The following is a 15,408-nucleotide window of genomic DNA, read 5'->3' as shown; positions in this document are numbered from 1 at the left end:
CGACAAAAGCAACAACACATATCATTTTAATAAAGACGTCTCTTTACTCATTGGCTGTGTGTCCAATGGATCAACGCTACAAACAGTAGTTAAAGTGAAAGATAGGGAGGTATTTTGCTCATCAACATGTCAATGTTGAGGAATGGACCATATTCCATTTTTCACTATGTGTCATTGTCAACCACTCTTAGGTCAGTACAGTTCAGAACTCCCATCTCGAGTGTCCCAACACAACATTAAATAGGAAGGGTCACTATTGATGCCTCCCCAGAACATTAGTTCAATAGAATTATGATTAACTAAACATTATTGATTCTTCAAATCTATTTCTGCTGATTGTAGGGATGTTTGTGTATAAGCAGCGAATACGGTCATCAATGGGTCGCACGAAGAATGGAGTTTGACAGAAAGAAGGATTTAATAAGAAAGCAGGTGATGAGAAGATGTACATTTGAATGGCTCAGGATATAGCTCAGAAAGCCCTTTAATGCATTTATGCACTTATGTTTTAAATTAATTTTGATAACCCAATGGTCGAGAAATTTGTCAGTGAATTTTATATTGTTCGTTTAAACTAGGAATATCCAATTCTAAGTAAACACTGTCAAATATGCTAATTTAGTGTTAAGAGTAGTTTCAATGGTCTAGATGTTAAATCGTGTTTTCAAACAATCAAAGAACTCTGCAGTCATTTTGTTGTATTCTTTCTTTGCCTGAAAACTTTCCAAGGTAGGGTGAAAATATTAAAAAAAACTTTGCTTTCACAGAAATAACATAGCGAAGTAAATACAGAAGCACACGCAGCAGAGGGCTTGCTTGTGTTTGTTTCAAAATATTTCCAATGGGCATTGTCTCTTGTGGCTGCTCAGCCATCATTGAGTGAAGAAAACCGAGTTTGTCATGACTGTGGGATGCCCCGAGTGTGGGAAGAGCTGGACTGGTTTTGCTTTGTGCAGGAAAGGAACAAAGTGTTTTGAGTGCAAGAATCAATTGTGTGTTTAGCCGCATTTGCTAAATATAGAGCAACTCTCTCTCTCTCCCTCCCCCGAGCTGCATAGTTTCTATCACTAACTTCCAAGTTTGATTTCCAAGTTCTGCCTTGGAATGCTGTGATGTCGTGCTACTGCTCATGAACGGTGGTGATCGCTGGCAGTAATCATCAGCCACAGAAGTTCCTGCCAGGATTTCATAGGGAACAAACACCAGTCAAAGACATCTGTGTGGCCTCACTCGAGGGAGAACTGGTTGTTCTCAATAAGTGGCTTGCGCCGCCCGAGTCCCAGACTTGTGGACCAACCCATTCTGGGACATCGCCTCATATTGCACACCGTTCCTGTTGTTAAAAATTGTTACCATGTTCCCTGCAGGCTCTTTTTAGAAAGGATCATTGAGTATTCCATCCAGTGATCAGCCACAGAGGACAATATGCAGACAGTTGAGGCTTTGTCCTATTTTATATGTTGCTCAAGCACTAGTCCAGCGGAATAGGCACTGGAACCATTCCATATAATGATGAGATATTGGGTGCAATTCATAAATTGATCGGATATTGGGAATTTTTCATGGAATGATCGGATGTTGGGAAAGTGATCAAATATTGGGAGATTTCAGCAGCACGATAGGAGAGTGTGATATTGCCTCTATGTTACAGATTTTCTGTAATTCTGTGATACTTGGAATCAAAACATCTTAAAGTTATAATCACTTCACTTTTACTATAATTAATCCCCTCTGTTACTTATTGAGGTTCTTGTGGCCCATGGGCTGAATTAATTCCACAAACTGTTTGCATTCTCAGGTCGTAGCTGGTACCTGGCTCTTTCTGAATCCAACACCAAAAAGAGGGACGTGGCCCATCTGATTCTCCCTCTCGCACTGAGAGCAGACACAGACAACCTTTGCCTTACCTTCAGGCACAAGCTGTCTGGTGACTCTCTCGGGAAGATACAGGTGTTTATGAGGAGGAACAGCGTTTATGGCCAGGCCTTGTGGCAGAGAAACCGGGGCTATGGCTGGAGAACAAGTCGGTTCACACTGAAAGGACCAGGCATTGAGCACGTAAGTTTTATCATTCAGAAATTACACTTAAAAACACATACACACACGGGTTAGATTTGCTTTGGAAATTCTGTTGCACTGATGTAGAATAGATGTAGACGCTTGATAATGTCAGGCCAGTTGTAAAGCTCACAGGATCTGGTGAAGCCTAGTGTAGTAGATGGACGTCAAACCTCCCACCTTTAGGTCAATGTGTTCTAGACTGTGAGTGGACCTAACCACGGTCAGCTTGCTCCTGTCACTGGAATTCAAGAATCTGGTTAAAGAGTGACACTGAGACACACTGAAAGTGGAGCATTTATAGGGAGCCAATCCCAATGGGAAATGTAATTGTTTCAAACAATCAGGTAAAATAAGAACAAAATCACATGTTCACATTATCTTCAAATGGCTGAAAGCATTTAACAGTGACTTCTGTCAAATGTAGTCACTTTGTTTTTGGTATCTGTGCTTTCAGCCACAATGACCAAACTTTCTGGAACTCCTTGGCTCAATCCCTCCCTCTTGCCCCCTCTTTGCCCATCTTCAAAACGCACCTGAAGACTTTCCTCTGGTCCCTCCCCTCCCTTTCTGGCTCAGTGTTAAACTCTCTGAGTCACTACTCGTGTGAGGGTGCTATATAAATGCAAGCTTTTGTTGTTGTTTTTGGAGGCAGCTCGTGGCACACAACAAGGTTCCACAAATAACTGTGGGATATTGGGACAAATTCTCTTTTCAAATAGTCAGATGGAATCGTTAATGTCCAGCTGAAGAACAGCAGAAGAACAACTTTAGATTAACATTTCATCCAAAGAATGGCATCGTCTACAATGTGTAGCACTCCAATACTGGTCTGTCAGCCTAGACTGTGAGCTCAAGCCGCTGAGAGTAAGGGTATCAAGGGATCTGGGCAAAGGCAGGTAAATGGAGTTGATGTACAAATCAGCCATGATCTAATAGAATGGCAGAACAGACTCGGGGGGTTGAATGGCCTACTCCTCTATCTGTATTCTTATGTTCCTATGATGCTGCCAGAAAACTGGCCCCAGAATTGGAGACACTTATGACATATATAAATATATTATATATATATAGATATTCCACCCCTCAAAAATATGTTATTTTTATAGTTGATCCAGGCCACAAGAGGACTTTTTAATTAGGTTGGTTTGGAAACTTTATATTAAAAAATCAGATTTCTATTTGGCAGAGGTTCTTGGCTTTGACTCAATTATCAGAAATTACACAGGAAATATCTGATAAATGTTGTACACCTTTAATGCGGGAACATTACTCTGGAATGTTTTAGCAAACCACTTTAAATCTGATTCCCAGAGTCAGGAAAGAGGATCTAAGTTCATAGAAATAGCACTTGTGGAGTTAATGATGTATTTAATAATAATCATATGATCAGTCATCAATGATGTGATTGATCATGTGATCGGTCCTCCAATGGTATGGATATTGAAGAGGCAGCAGACTCCCCTTTTAGACCCTCTTTAACAAATATAATAATAATAATAATCCTTGCATTTGATATAGCTCTTTTCACGTCGGGAGGACGTCCCAAAGCGCTTCACAGAACACACTGTAAAGTGAATTGACTGTATATTTGTGGGCGAACGCGGCAGCCAATTGCGCACAGCAATGTCCCACAAACAGTCGTAGATTGAAAATGACCAATTTATTATTGTTTTTGGTTTTGGAGGGATTATTATTAGGCTTTGTGTGGAGTAAGGAAACTTGCCCAAGGTTTCGCCCTGCCGGGAATTGAACTCAGATCTCTCGCTTGCAAAGCGAGTGCTCTAACCACTGAGCTACAGGACTCCACTGTAGCGGGTGTCTCTAAGATCTGCTTATGTAAGCAATGTGATGGGATGTATAATGGGAATCTATGAGCTTTGCTCTCAATTCAGGTTTGTCATATCCTGACACACCAGATGTGCAACCTCCCATTGATTACATCAAAGGGATCACAGCGAGATTCCTCTTGTTTCAACCATCCCCGTGTTGTAACAAGTGCTCACCAAATCCATGGAACAAGCAAGAGATAATCTAACTTTCTAAAGCAATTGACTGTGGAGCAGGCAAGAAATCAGAATAGCAGAAACAATTAAAATCTTCTGTAATCTTTACAATGAAGAGATTGGGGAAGAGTATCTTAACGATGAGCACTTCTGTGAAGCTTTTACATGCAGAGTGCATTCCTGAAAGGATGCAAAACCATCTTAATTGTAAAGATCACTGAACTGCTCAGTTGTTCTGACACTTTTATATAGGAGCGCATTAGTAACATGACTGTACAGGAACAGCTTAGACTGCTCTGGGGCATTGCCCTACTTCCTTTACTGCCCTATAGAATAAAACAGGTGGTGTATATAAAAGGGAATACCGATGCAATTCAGCCCCCAGGGGGTTAACAGCGCTTCGCTTCAGTGATTCCCGTGTTCGACAAGAAAATGTTCTTCAAACAGATGAGTGCGCTCCAAGACAGGTGGGAAGAACGCGTTTGGAGGCTGATGTAAGACAAAACATGACTCAAAATAGTCAGGCTGCTGAAGTCCCGAGTGCATAGTTTGGCGGATTAGTTTCAAACTGTTACAGCTGTGGGATATGAAGCCTCAGGTGACCACACTGTTTGAGCAGGAAGACTGACTAGCAGCGTCTGGTAAAGTAAGCTTCCTTACAGCCGGTAACACAGGCTTTGTTTGTTTCTCTTTCCTCAGGTCATCTTTAAAGGGGTGCGAGAAACGGAACGAAGTGGGGAGATCGCCTTGGATGACATCAGTCTGCAGAGAGGCCACTGCTCGGGAAAACAGCAGGGACTGTGGTAAACCCTGGCAGCCCACTTGTGGCCTGTCTGCGCCCATCTGCCCGTGCGAAGACTCGCTACGAGGGGACACAATGACCGTCACTCTCTCTGGCTCTTCGTTCTTCGGTGCAATTTATGCCAACGATAAACCCTAAACAACGACCTCCGAGGGCACAGGAACTTCACCAACTCCGTTTTTTCTACTCAACCTTACCCCTTGCCCAAGTATGTATGTGATTAGTCTATGCCCAGTAGTGCTGAGGAATGTGGAGATGAAACCTCCTGCAGAAAAGCAAAGGACACCCGTCAGTTCAACACAGATTAACCAATGGACAGCGGACCCTGTCACATGGAACAACAGTACGCGTGCTGGGCTCAAGCCATTTTGATCAGTGCTCCATAACCATCCTTGCATTAAGTACAAAAGGCAAATTACTGCAGATGCTGGAAATCTGAAATAAAAACAGAAGTCGCTGGAACACTCAGCAGGTCAGGCAGCGACTATGGAGAAAGGAAAGTGAGTTAATGTTTCAGTCAATGACCTTTCGTCCGAACTCTTTCGTTCCGATGAAAGGTCATCGACCTGAAATGTGAACTCACTTTGCTCTCTCCATAGATGCTACCTGACCTGCTTACGTTTGGTACAGTGCCTTTCATGTCGGGAGGATTCTCAAAGTCATTTTCAGGACACACTGTAGAGTGTAGGGATTGTGTATTATGTAGGTAAACGCAGCACTGCCATCTGATAATATCATTAGCCCAGACCTGGCAAGTCTTGTACATTAAATTTGAAGCTCCCTTATTTTATTATCCTCCCCCTCATCCTTTTCACACAATGTTAAATTTGCGAGTGAGCACGGCCACAAAAAAATCCACATATACAACTAGTCAGCTCTTTTCCTCACCCACCCACACCCCACCCTCCACAACCTATGGTTTTAGCTGGTTGGACACCAGCACTTACCCCACTGCACACTCTGGGATCCCCAAGCCTTGGCTGTTGCCGACCTGCGCCTAATACCTTCCAGAAATAGGTAAGCAGGATTCGTCCCTCCAGGGAGGGAGTGCGCATTCCATTCTAACAATCTTATCTCTGGGATTTCTACGTGTAGGTGAGATGCATGGAATTCTCAGCTGGGTTTGGATATTCGTAAGCATGGGGATGTGTTTCCGCAGACACCCAGCTACTCTAAAAATAATCCTTCCCCACCCACCCCAACCCTGGCTTATATAATGTAGTGCCTCATTCCACCTCTCTATTAAGCTGTGGCGACGTCTTCAGTCAACAGTAAAGATTCACTCCCCCATATCTCATCCATATTTGCTGTGTTTTGGTATTATCTGCGTGTCTCGTGTTATGTTACAGGTTTGCAGTGACAGAATCAAGGTAACTGTTCTCGCCATGGTCTCAGGTCCTCCTGTGTGAATTGTCACTTCACTGAACTTCTTCTGGGCCCATGAGCTGCCAAGCAAACACACTCAGCTGTCTGATCAGCTGCACTGTGATACAGCCAGGTCTCAGATTAATAGCATTGCCCAACCTCGATAACCATCCCAACTCTCCTTGAAGTGAACTGAATTTGTACTGCCTGGAGGCATTGTTTTATTCCCCTTATTTAAATGGGATTTTACATTTATCTGAATAAGCATTTAATGAAACTCTCTGTAGGGTTGTGTATATAACATTTGTAGGGGAAAACTTAATTTAAACCATCCACTTGTAAGAGCTCTGGAGGCAGCTACTGAGCAACACAGCAGTGATTATAGGACAGTGTTGTTATAAAATGGAAAGCCACACAATTGCAATGTTGATATACTGAAGTCACTACTATAAGCCAAAACACTTTTAAGTGTTACTATTTTTAAAAACAAATACAATTGTATTATTATTAATGATTTTTAGAAGGACAGCACTATTTCGAAATGACAATGTCAATGACTGGCAGCATATCCCAACATAGTGAGATTCAGTCCTGTGTGAACAGGACACTTTCTTCACCAAAGGCTTTCTTCAAGCTGAATGTTAAACAAGGAAGCCTCATTATACAGTATTACAGCCATACTACAGCCCTCTACCAAGAGGCCAAGAGTGAATGGCATGACTGTCAACAACAACGCCTATAACGCCATTGATGGCAGACAGTTGGAGCGGCTGACTTAGTGATTCCCAGTATTAGTTTGTATTGTTAAGAATTATCACGCTGGTGAGTTCATCAGTTGGCCTCCTATCTCTTTTGTTAGTAAATAATTCATTATTGAGAACCCAGGTGGAGGTCCAAAGGCCACAGTAAATTTCAGTGCCAATGTTCAAAACAGCAACGGAGAAAATGCAAGAAGTGATTAAATGATAAAAATAATCCTTGCATTTGATATAGCGCCTTATCACATCTTCGCGATGTCTCCAAGTGCTTCACAGAATATACCGTAAAGTGAATTGACTGTATATGTTGTGGGCGAATGATGCCAAGCTTGGATATTAACAGCTTGTTCAGGGTGTACACAAAGTCCTGTTACCTCCATTTTGTTGACAGTGCACTAACCAGCAACTGAAACATGTGGAAGAATGATGATAATTGCATTAAGTACAAGTACTTATTTGTATTCAGTAAAAGTGTTTAACTGTATTTAGACCTCCAGAGGATTGGTGTGAGTGAGCGCCATCATTTTTATGGCAGATAATGGTCAGTCATCATGTTCGGTGCCATATTTTCTGTAACATGATGGAGTGATGAGGTAAATACATCTGACAGCTTGTTGCAGCTCTTCTGTAGTCTTGTATCACTGTTTTGTAATAGGAGAGTAAGAGGAGTTTGCATACACTCTGTAGAGTGCAGGAAGTTGGGAAGACTGAAAGAGAGGAGTTCAAGCCCTGAAAGAGGTAGACTTGAAAATGAGTGATGAGTTTTGATGACATTACAGTGAGGATGAAAGGAAGAACAATGTGAAGGACAGTATATTTAGAGTTTAGGAGGAGCAAGTGAACAGATCTGAGAGAGCAATGACCACCAGTATTGATAAACTTAAGACATTTTTACCATGCTCACTGTTTTGTACAAGCTTGGAGGCAATTGGTCAATTTGGATCCCAATTCTCTGTTAAGCCATCCGGCGTTTGACAGATGACATTTCATCAAGTACTGTCAAAGAATAAAAACACTGGTGCTCAAAGGCAAATGATAGTGTAACATTAACATACTGTATATATAAGACTTGGCATTTCTTTATCAAACATGGCCTGAAATTGCCCTGGTCTCAGCCTGCAAGACTATTTTGCTGTAAATTTAAGAAATGTGGAAAAGTCTTCAATTCAGGTTTATTTTGAAACCAATTCTCCTTAAGAACTGCAGAAACCGGCTCCCAAATTAAGACCGGATTTAAGAAGTTTCCACAAATCTGGACGATGTTTAACTTTAAGACAAAATAGTCCTGATCGGATAAGACTGGGTGGAATTCCTAGCATCTGGCACATCAAAGTCACCAGAGTGCAACAAGTGTCTAGTGTTAGCCTTGACAGTGCAAGGTTTAGGAGACAGCAAGGCTGTGTGTAATAATTCGGAAATGTGACAAAGTGCATGTTCTTTTTTTAAATGTCCCTGCAGTTCACACCTGAATATCAGTTGTGTGGCAGAAATTCAGCGCTGTGTCGTACATTTTCACAGGCATTTCAACATTTTAAATAAAGGCTCTGAGTTTCTTCTGAGTGTTAATAATGTGCTGTGTCTTGTGTCGGGTCTAATTCAGTGAATCAGACCGTATGCTATCACTGTTATATTCCAAAGAATCACAATTTCTTGTTAATAAAAAATGATAGCACTAGCAATGGTGGTAATCAAACAAAATGCCGTTTATTACAGTATTATTCACCTCAATACAAGTTATATGTTTAAAATAGCATTAGACTGGCTCAGTTGGTAGCACTCTTGCCTCTGAGTCAGAAGGGGATGGGTTCAAATCCTACCTTGAGGTGTCTCACTGATATGATATAGCATTATATCAAAGCCAAGCATTATTATTATTGTATCGAATGTTTTAAAGAGCTTCACAAAATGTTATGACTGTGTATTTTGTAGGCAAACATATCCAAACAGCAGTGTCCCACAAACAGCCATTAAGTGAATGACTTTTTTTACAAAATCTGGGGGTATTGTGGAGGAAAATGAGTAGAAACTCCCTTCTCTTTTCAAATAATGCTATGGGATTTTTAACATCCACCAGAACAGGCAGATAAGGCTTTACTCAGATCCAGCTGATGAGTCCTACCAGTGTTCATTTGGGATTGTCACGGAAGAAGAGAAATCTAGACAGAGGAAGGAATGACAGTCTTCTGTGACCACACCATCAATTGGTTCATCTCTCACCTGTCACATTTGTGGTAAAATCTGTCTCTAGGATTAGGCTACAAAGCCAAGTAATACCCATCAAAGATGAGGCCAATCCTAAAAATCTAAACCCCTCTTGCCTTTTTCTTCTTTTTAAAAGCTGAGGAACAATCTTACTCGATTATCGTAACTCTATCATTACCAGTGTTCACAACTTTTCACAATTTATTTAGGAACAGTTTTTAGTGGTATTCTGTTAATCACTGTTAAAATTGAAAAACAAGCACAATTCTCCCAATTGAGGTGTGTTCTTGCTTTTATATTCCTCTGGTTAGATAGTCTGGTAGGCTCCTGGTAGTCTACACCAGTGCTTATGCCGTATTTTAGGCAGCGTCATGCAGGCAAGCACACCTTGAAAAGCTACTTCTCGCGCAGCTGCTCAGACACGTGTTTGCAAGCACAGTAAAACTCCAGCTGCACTGTGACACTGCAGCTCCAACCTCTCCTCTGTGACCCCCAGTTCATCGCCCGAGTCGGTACTTGGCTTTCGTTGAGTTGTCTCGACAATTTGCTGCCACGGAATTCAATTCCATTACCCTGCGGGCCATCATCCAATCAAATCAGCTGTGGAATGTTTTTATTAAGCTCCGTACCGAAAGGCTGTAACATCACAGACTAACCAATAAACTCCCATTTACCTTAAACATCCGGCTCCATTGCGTGAGTGTTTCTGAAGAAAGATCAGATAGCTTGATTAGAAAGTGTTCCATGTGTAGTGGTGGTGTGTAATTAGTAACCGATCCATTCATTTTTCTATTAATGTTGGCACAGATTTGCATTCCTTGATCAAGATTTAATTCAATGAGCTCTGCCTTGCCTCACACATCACTTTTTTTTGTTAAGCAGCCTTTATGAAAGCAAAGGACAAATATATCCCCTTCCAGACAGCCTCAAGCCCTCCAGTAAGCTTCTGTGGCATATAGAGAGCTATGTATTGTGAATGCTATATCATTGGGTTGTGCTTGATAGTACGGTATTAACATCATTCAGAGCGAACACCCAACTACTTATGATATTATACTTGCTTTTTTTTGGTCAGCTTCATACAAGCAGAAACTCATCAACAACAAGAAAATTACATTTGTATACCACCTTTCACGTTGGGAGGACGTCCCAAGGCGCTGGACAGACAGAGTTACGGACTCAAGCTGAGGGTCGGGGTGGGGGAGGGGGGAGGGCAGGGGGGAAGCAGGGAGATTGAAAGGATGGTCGAAGAGGAGGATGTTGAGGCGGGTCTTGAAGGTGGCGAGGGGGCGAGACAGAGGGACTGTGGGATGGAGTTCCAGAGGGTGGGTGCCGAGTGGCGGAAGGCACACCCGCTGATAGTGGGGCGAGCAAGGCGGGGGACATGAAGCAGGCAGAGCCCGCTGAGTGGAGGGAGCGAACAGGATGGTAGGGGGTTAGGAGCTCGGAGAGGTAGGGGGGAGCAAGACCATGGAGGGCTTTGAAGGTGAGGACCAGGATCTTGAACTGTATTCTCTGTGTGATAGGAAGCCAGTGGAGTTGGGCAAGGATGGGGGTGATAGGGTCACGGAGCCTGGTGCGGGAGAGTACACGGGCTGCAGAGTTCTGGATGATCTGCAGCCTGTGGAGGGAGGATTTGGGGAGGCCGACAAGCAGTGAGTTTGCATAGTTGAGCCTCAATGTAATGAAGGCGTATATGAGGGTTTCGGTGGTCTGCAGTGTGAGACAGTGTCGGAGCCGGGTGATGTTGCAGAGGTGGGGGAAGGCAGAGCGGGTCATGGCGCGAATGTGGGTTAGAAAGGATAGTTGAGGGTCGAACAAGACCCCAAGGTTCCGGACTGGCTTAGTAAGGTGGAGTGTGCAACCACAGATGGTGATGCTATAAGCGCCTGAGGTGACGAGGTGCTGACGGGAGTCAATCAAGAGGCCCTCGGTCTTATTGGCGTTCAACTGAAAAAAGTTAGCTCTCATCCAGGACTTGATGTCTGACAGACATTCTGTCAGGACAGCCATGGTCCTGGAGTCAAGGGTGGAGGCAGAGAGGTAGAGTTGGGTGTCACCCGCATACATGTGGAAAAGTTGCCCCCATGTCTGCGGATGATGTCACCGAGGGGGAGCATATAGACGTTGAGGGGACCGAGGACAGAGCACTAGGAACGCCGCACGAGACGGTCCGGGAGCTAGAGGGGAAATCATTTGAGGAGATGAAGTGCAGGCGATGTAAGAGGTACAATCTGAACCAATCAAGGACAGCGCCGTGGAGGTGAGGTGAAGGAGAGGCCATCGCTTTGCATAAGAGTCTCCAAACCAAACCCAGTGAGATTTCCATGTGTGCTTGCTTCTAGATTTTATGTTTTTAAAGAACTTGGCTGCAACATTTCTATTCTCAAAGTTAAATTGCCGCAACAAATAATATTCCTATAAACTGGTCCAATCCAAACCAGGCAATACGCATGAAGTCTTCTCTGGGAACAAAAGTCTTTTGGAGAGTGCTGTCAGTAGCGATTGTAAATATATTTTGTGAACAAGTCTCTGACTCTTTTTGTCTCCATGTGCCTTTGAGGTTTTCTCCTTCACTTCCTATCCTTCTAGTCTCCCTGTGGATTTTTTCTGTTTGTCTGTGATTCAGGTTGATGTGAATTACTTTGTTTCTCTCGCTCGTCAATATTCATCTGTGAATCTTTTCCACTCTGTCTTTTCAGCACCGTCTATCACACTCACGTGTTCTCTCCCATCTGAATAACTTGGATTAATATAATATCTTTCACTTAGAGTAACGTGTCAGAGGACTGAGCAGGGAAGGTGAGGGAGAGGGGGTATAAAAGCTCACTCTCCTCTTACCTGCATCACTGAGTTGCTTTCTCCCTCTGTTGTCTCTCATACTGTGTGTGAATTCACATTCTCGTTCCCTCTCTTCCTTCTTCCTGCTTTTTCTCTCACACTTACACAACTTTCTTTTGGTTTACTACATCTATCTCTTCCCTCATTCTCGATTTTATCTCTCCTTAATCTCTTATATTCAAACTTTTTTTCACCTCACTCACTTTTCTGACTTTGCTCAGTTACCGTCGCTCACTTTACTCTTGCGCACTTACCAATTGCACATACTCAGTTCTCTCTCATGTTAGGTATTATGTACAGGTATTATGTAAATTTGAGAGTTTATGTGTCAGCCTGACTCAATTGGTAGTACTCTGACTCACAGGATATGGGTTCAAACCCCACTTCGGGTCTTGGAATCCATATCGTCAAAGATGAGACTCCAATTCAGTGTTGGAGCGGGCTGCGTTGTTGGAAGTGCCGCCCTTTGAATGAGATAAGTTCTCCCCAGGATCCGCATCCCACTCACCCCAGTCCTTGCCAGGCTCCTGTGGCTCCTAGTGTAGAATCGAAAGGTGCTATACAAATGTAATTTATTGTTGTTCTTGTTGTTGGTTGACTTTAAAATCCTCAACCTCATGTACAAATCACTTCATGTCCTGGCACCCCCCTACCTCTCCAACCTGCTTACACTCCATTCCTCTACCCACTGCCTTCGCTCAGCTGGCTCCATCCTTCTGCATTTCCCTCCTCCCCTCTGCTTTACCATTGGTGGCCGTATTTCAGCCACTGCGCTCCAAAATTCTTTGCCTGAATCCCTCCACCTTGTCTCCTCTCTTCCTGTCTTTAAATCACACCTGACGATCTTCCTCTCCAACTGTATCTATGATCACCTACCCTATCTCTCCATCAAGTCCTGTAGCTCAGTGGTTAGAGCACTCGCTTTGCAAGCGAGAGACCTGAGTTCAATTCCAGGCCGAGGGCGAAACCTTGGGCAAGTTTCCTTACTCCACACAGAGCCTAATAATAATCCCTCCAAAACCAAACACAATAATAAATTGGTCATTTTCAATCTACGACTGTTTGTGGGACATTGCTGTGCGTAATTGGCTGCCGCGTTCGCCCACAAATATACAGTCAATTCACTTTACAGTGTGTTCTGTGAAGCGCTTTGGGACGTCCTCTGGACGTGAAAAGCGCTATATCAAATGCAAGTATTATTATTATTATCAAGCTCCGCCAATGTTAAATGCCCCGAGGCACTATCCTGCATGAGAAGCGCGATATAAATGCAAGTTGTTATTATAATGCTGTGGAGATTTAAAAGCAAGAGGATTTTGAAATAGACCTGCTGCTGGCCAGAGAGCCAGTGGAGGTTATTAATGTAGTGCGTGTGGTGGGAGGTTGCATGGAAAAAAATTCATGAATGCTGATAAATTGCGCAAGGGATTAGCAAGTAATCTTGGTCGTAGGCTAACGCTTTCAAGAACTGAATTCACTCTGTCTTATCTACCCCCAGCCTCAGAATGGATGCGATGGTGGATGTGATCTTATTTTTTTAAATACATCCTATTTTTAAGATATATTTTTCATGTATATTTTTAAATATGTCATATTTTGTATTTAAGTTCTAAATTGCTAATATGGACACATTCTTTACATTTGACCACAATTATCAGAGTATCTGCACAAGGGAAATTTCCATCAGTCAAACATTTACTGTTGAAACCAGCAGCTGCCTTTAAAACATACAGCCCGAACTAGCATCTTCTTTCTCTCCTCGTCGTAACCGTATAATCCTCGAAGTGCTAAAATAACACAAGTCATAGGTTTTCTTAACAATAATCACATTTATGTGGGGGAGAAAGGTTTTACAATGCTCCTTTTGTTCCATGGCATTTATCATGTACAGCGGCGACTGAACAACCAGATAACATTCACAGACTGCTACCCTGATAAAGGCTGAAAATCACAAAATGGAATGGGGTTGTTTTCCATCTTTGTGCCAGGTGCAGCCACTAGTGCGTTCAGCAGCAAACTGCGAACAGCCAATGTGCGGCTAATGATGGGTGAAAGGTCAGCGCCGTTCTGCTCGGCTGCCACCCATTTTCTGGTGCTCTTAAGAGATTGAATGTTAAAGACAGTTGATCCACAATTATTTTACGACGCTATTTAAGAAATGCTAATCTTGAACACAATGCTTCTCCCTTTACACCAGTTCAGAATCAAAAGTCACCGGCTCAGCCGTACGGCACGTCGGCTGCTCGTGGCGAATTGCTGCTCAGCTTCCTGGCCACGGGGCTAGGTTCTGAAACTCTTCAGCCATCACTTAACATCACATTCTGTGAAGTGCGTTGGGACGTCATCCCGACGTGAAGGGTGCTATACAAATGTAATGTTCTTGTTGTCTCGAAGACATGATAAGGCGCTATATCAAATACAAGGATTATTATTATTACTGATTCCAGGTGCTAACAACGATCGCTGCAACTGCCATCTTACTCTGAAAAGTGTTCAAAAACTTTTTTGTCCTGTCTTGACGATGGCCCTATGGGTGTGTGGAGACCTTGATCAGCACCGGATAGCAAGTACTATACAACAGCAAGCTGCAGTGGCAGTGTATATATAAATCATCTCTCCCCTCTCTTTCTGCAACTTATTTTCAACCCAGTTCTTGTTCTAGATTCCCCACGCACCAACAACTAAGATTTGACTTGATCCATTTAGGTGTTAAGATTTTTTTTAGGCCACTCTGATCTTTCCATCTATCTGCCCGCACCTTGAATGCTTTGTATGGTTGGAAAACGTTCCAGCATTGTTTTGTGGCATCCCTCAGACTTTGTACATCTTCACATGAAAATAAATATTTACCTTCAAAAGTGATTCAGACACCATAGTCACTATGGTGAGGTGTGAATTACTACTATAGACTTCACCGTATGACAATGACTTGATTCTGTGTCAAATTACATTTGCTGATCTATCCTTTCAATATTTGTGGGGAATTAATACTTGAATGTTTAAGGTAAGAGATCAGGTAGATTCTCAAAGATACCAATTTAAATAATTGTTTGAGCACAGGGAAGAACAAATGGGGACCAAACCTTTAGGCTATTGACGCAAATACTGGCTTGAAATAAAATCAGATGAAAGGATGAGACACTCAGATCTTCCAGTTACACAGGGCTTGTGTTCAGGGCAGCTGGGTCTCGATGATGTGGGAATAGTATAAGTTACGAGTCTAACAACAATGGCATTAGTTACTGGTACTCATGGTTTTACCACCCTTTACCTCCAAAGACCCTGATCTATGCTTGAGTACAGAGCTGCAAGAGTCTCACAGCAGAGCTCAACAAGTCCACTATCTACGGGTGATTTTAAAAAAAACAATATAAAA

General features: G+C 42.8%; 1 protein-coding gene across 2 annotated transcripts in view; it reads left to right on the top strand.

The window, feature by feature from the left end:
* The window catches only part of npnta (nephronectin a), a 52,170-nt gene extending 46,840 nt beyond the window's left edge, over positions 1-5,330 (top strand). For both annotated transcript variants that reach the window (XM_007908834.2, XM_042345372.1), the window contains 2 exons: positions 1,799-2,058; positions 4,764-5,330. In XM_007908834.2, the coding sequence (XP_007907025.1) occupies positions 1,799-2,058; positions 4,764-4,871 (368 nt within the window). In that variant the 3' untranslated portion in view covers positions 4,872-5,330. The remainder of the gene's footprint in view (positions 1-1,798; positions 2,059-4,763) is intronic.
* The last annotated feature ends 10,078 nt before the right edge of the window (positions 5,331-15,408 follow it).

This window comes from Callorhinchus milii, unplaced genomic scaffold (genome assembly GCF_018977255.1).
Source record: "Callorhinchus milii isolate IMCB2004 unplaced genomic scaffold, IMCB_Cmil_1.0 Scaffold43, whole genome shotgun sequence".
NCBI lineage: Eukaryota > Metazoa > Chordata > Chondrichthyes > Chimaeriformes > Callorhinchidae > Callorhinchus > Callorhinchus milii.
Note: the sequence above shows the minus strand (reverse complement) of the source record. Positions and strands in the feature narration are given on the sequence as shown.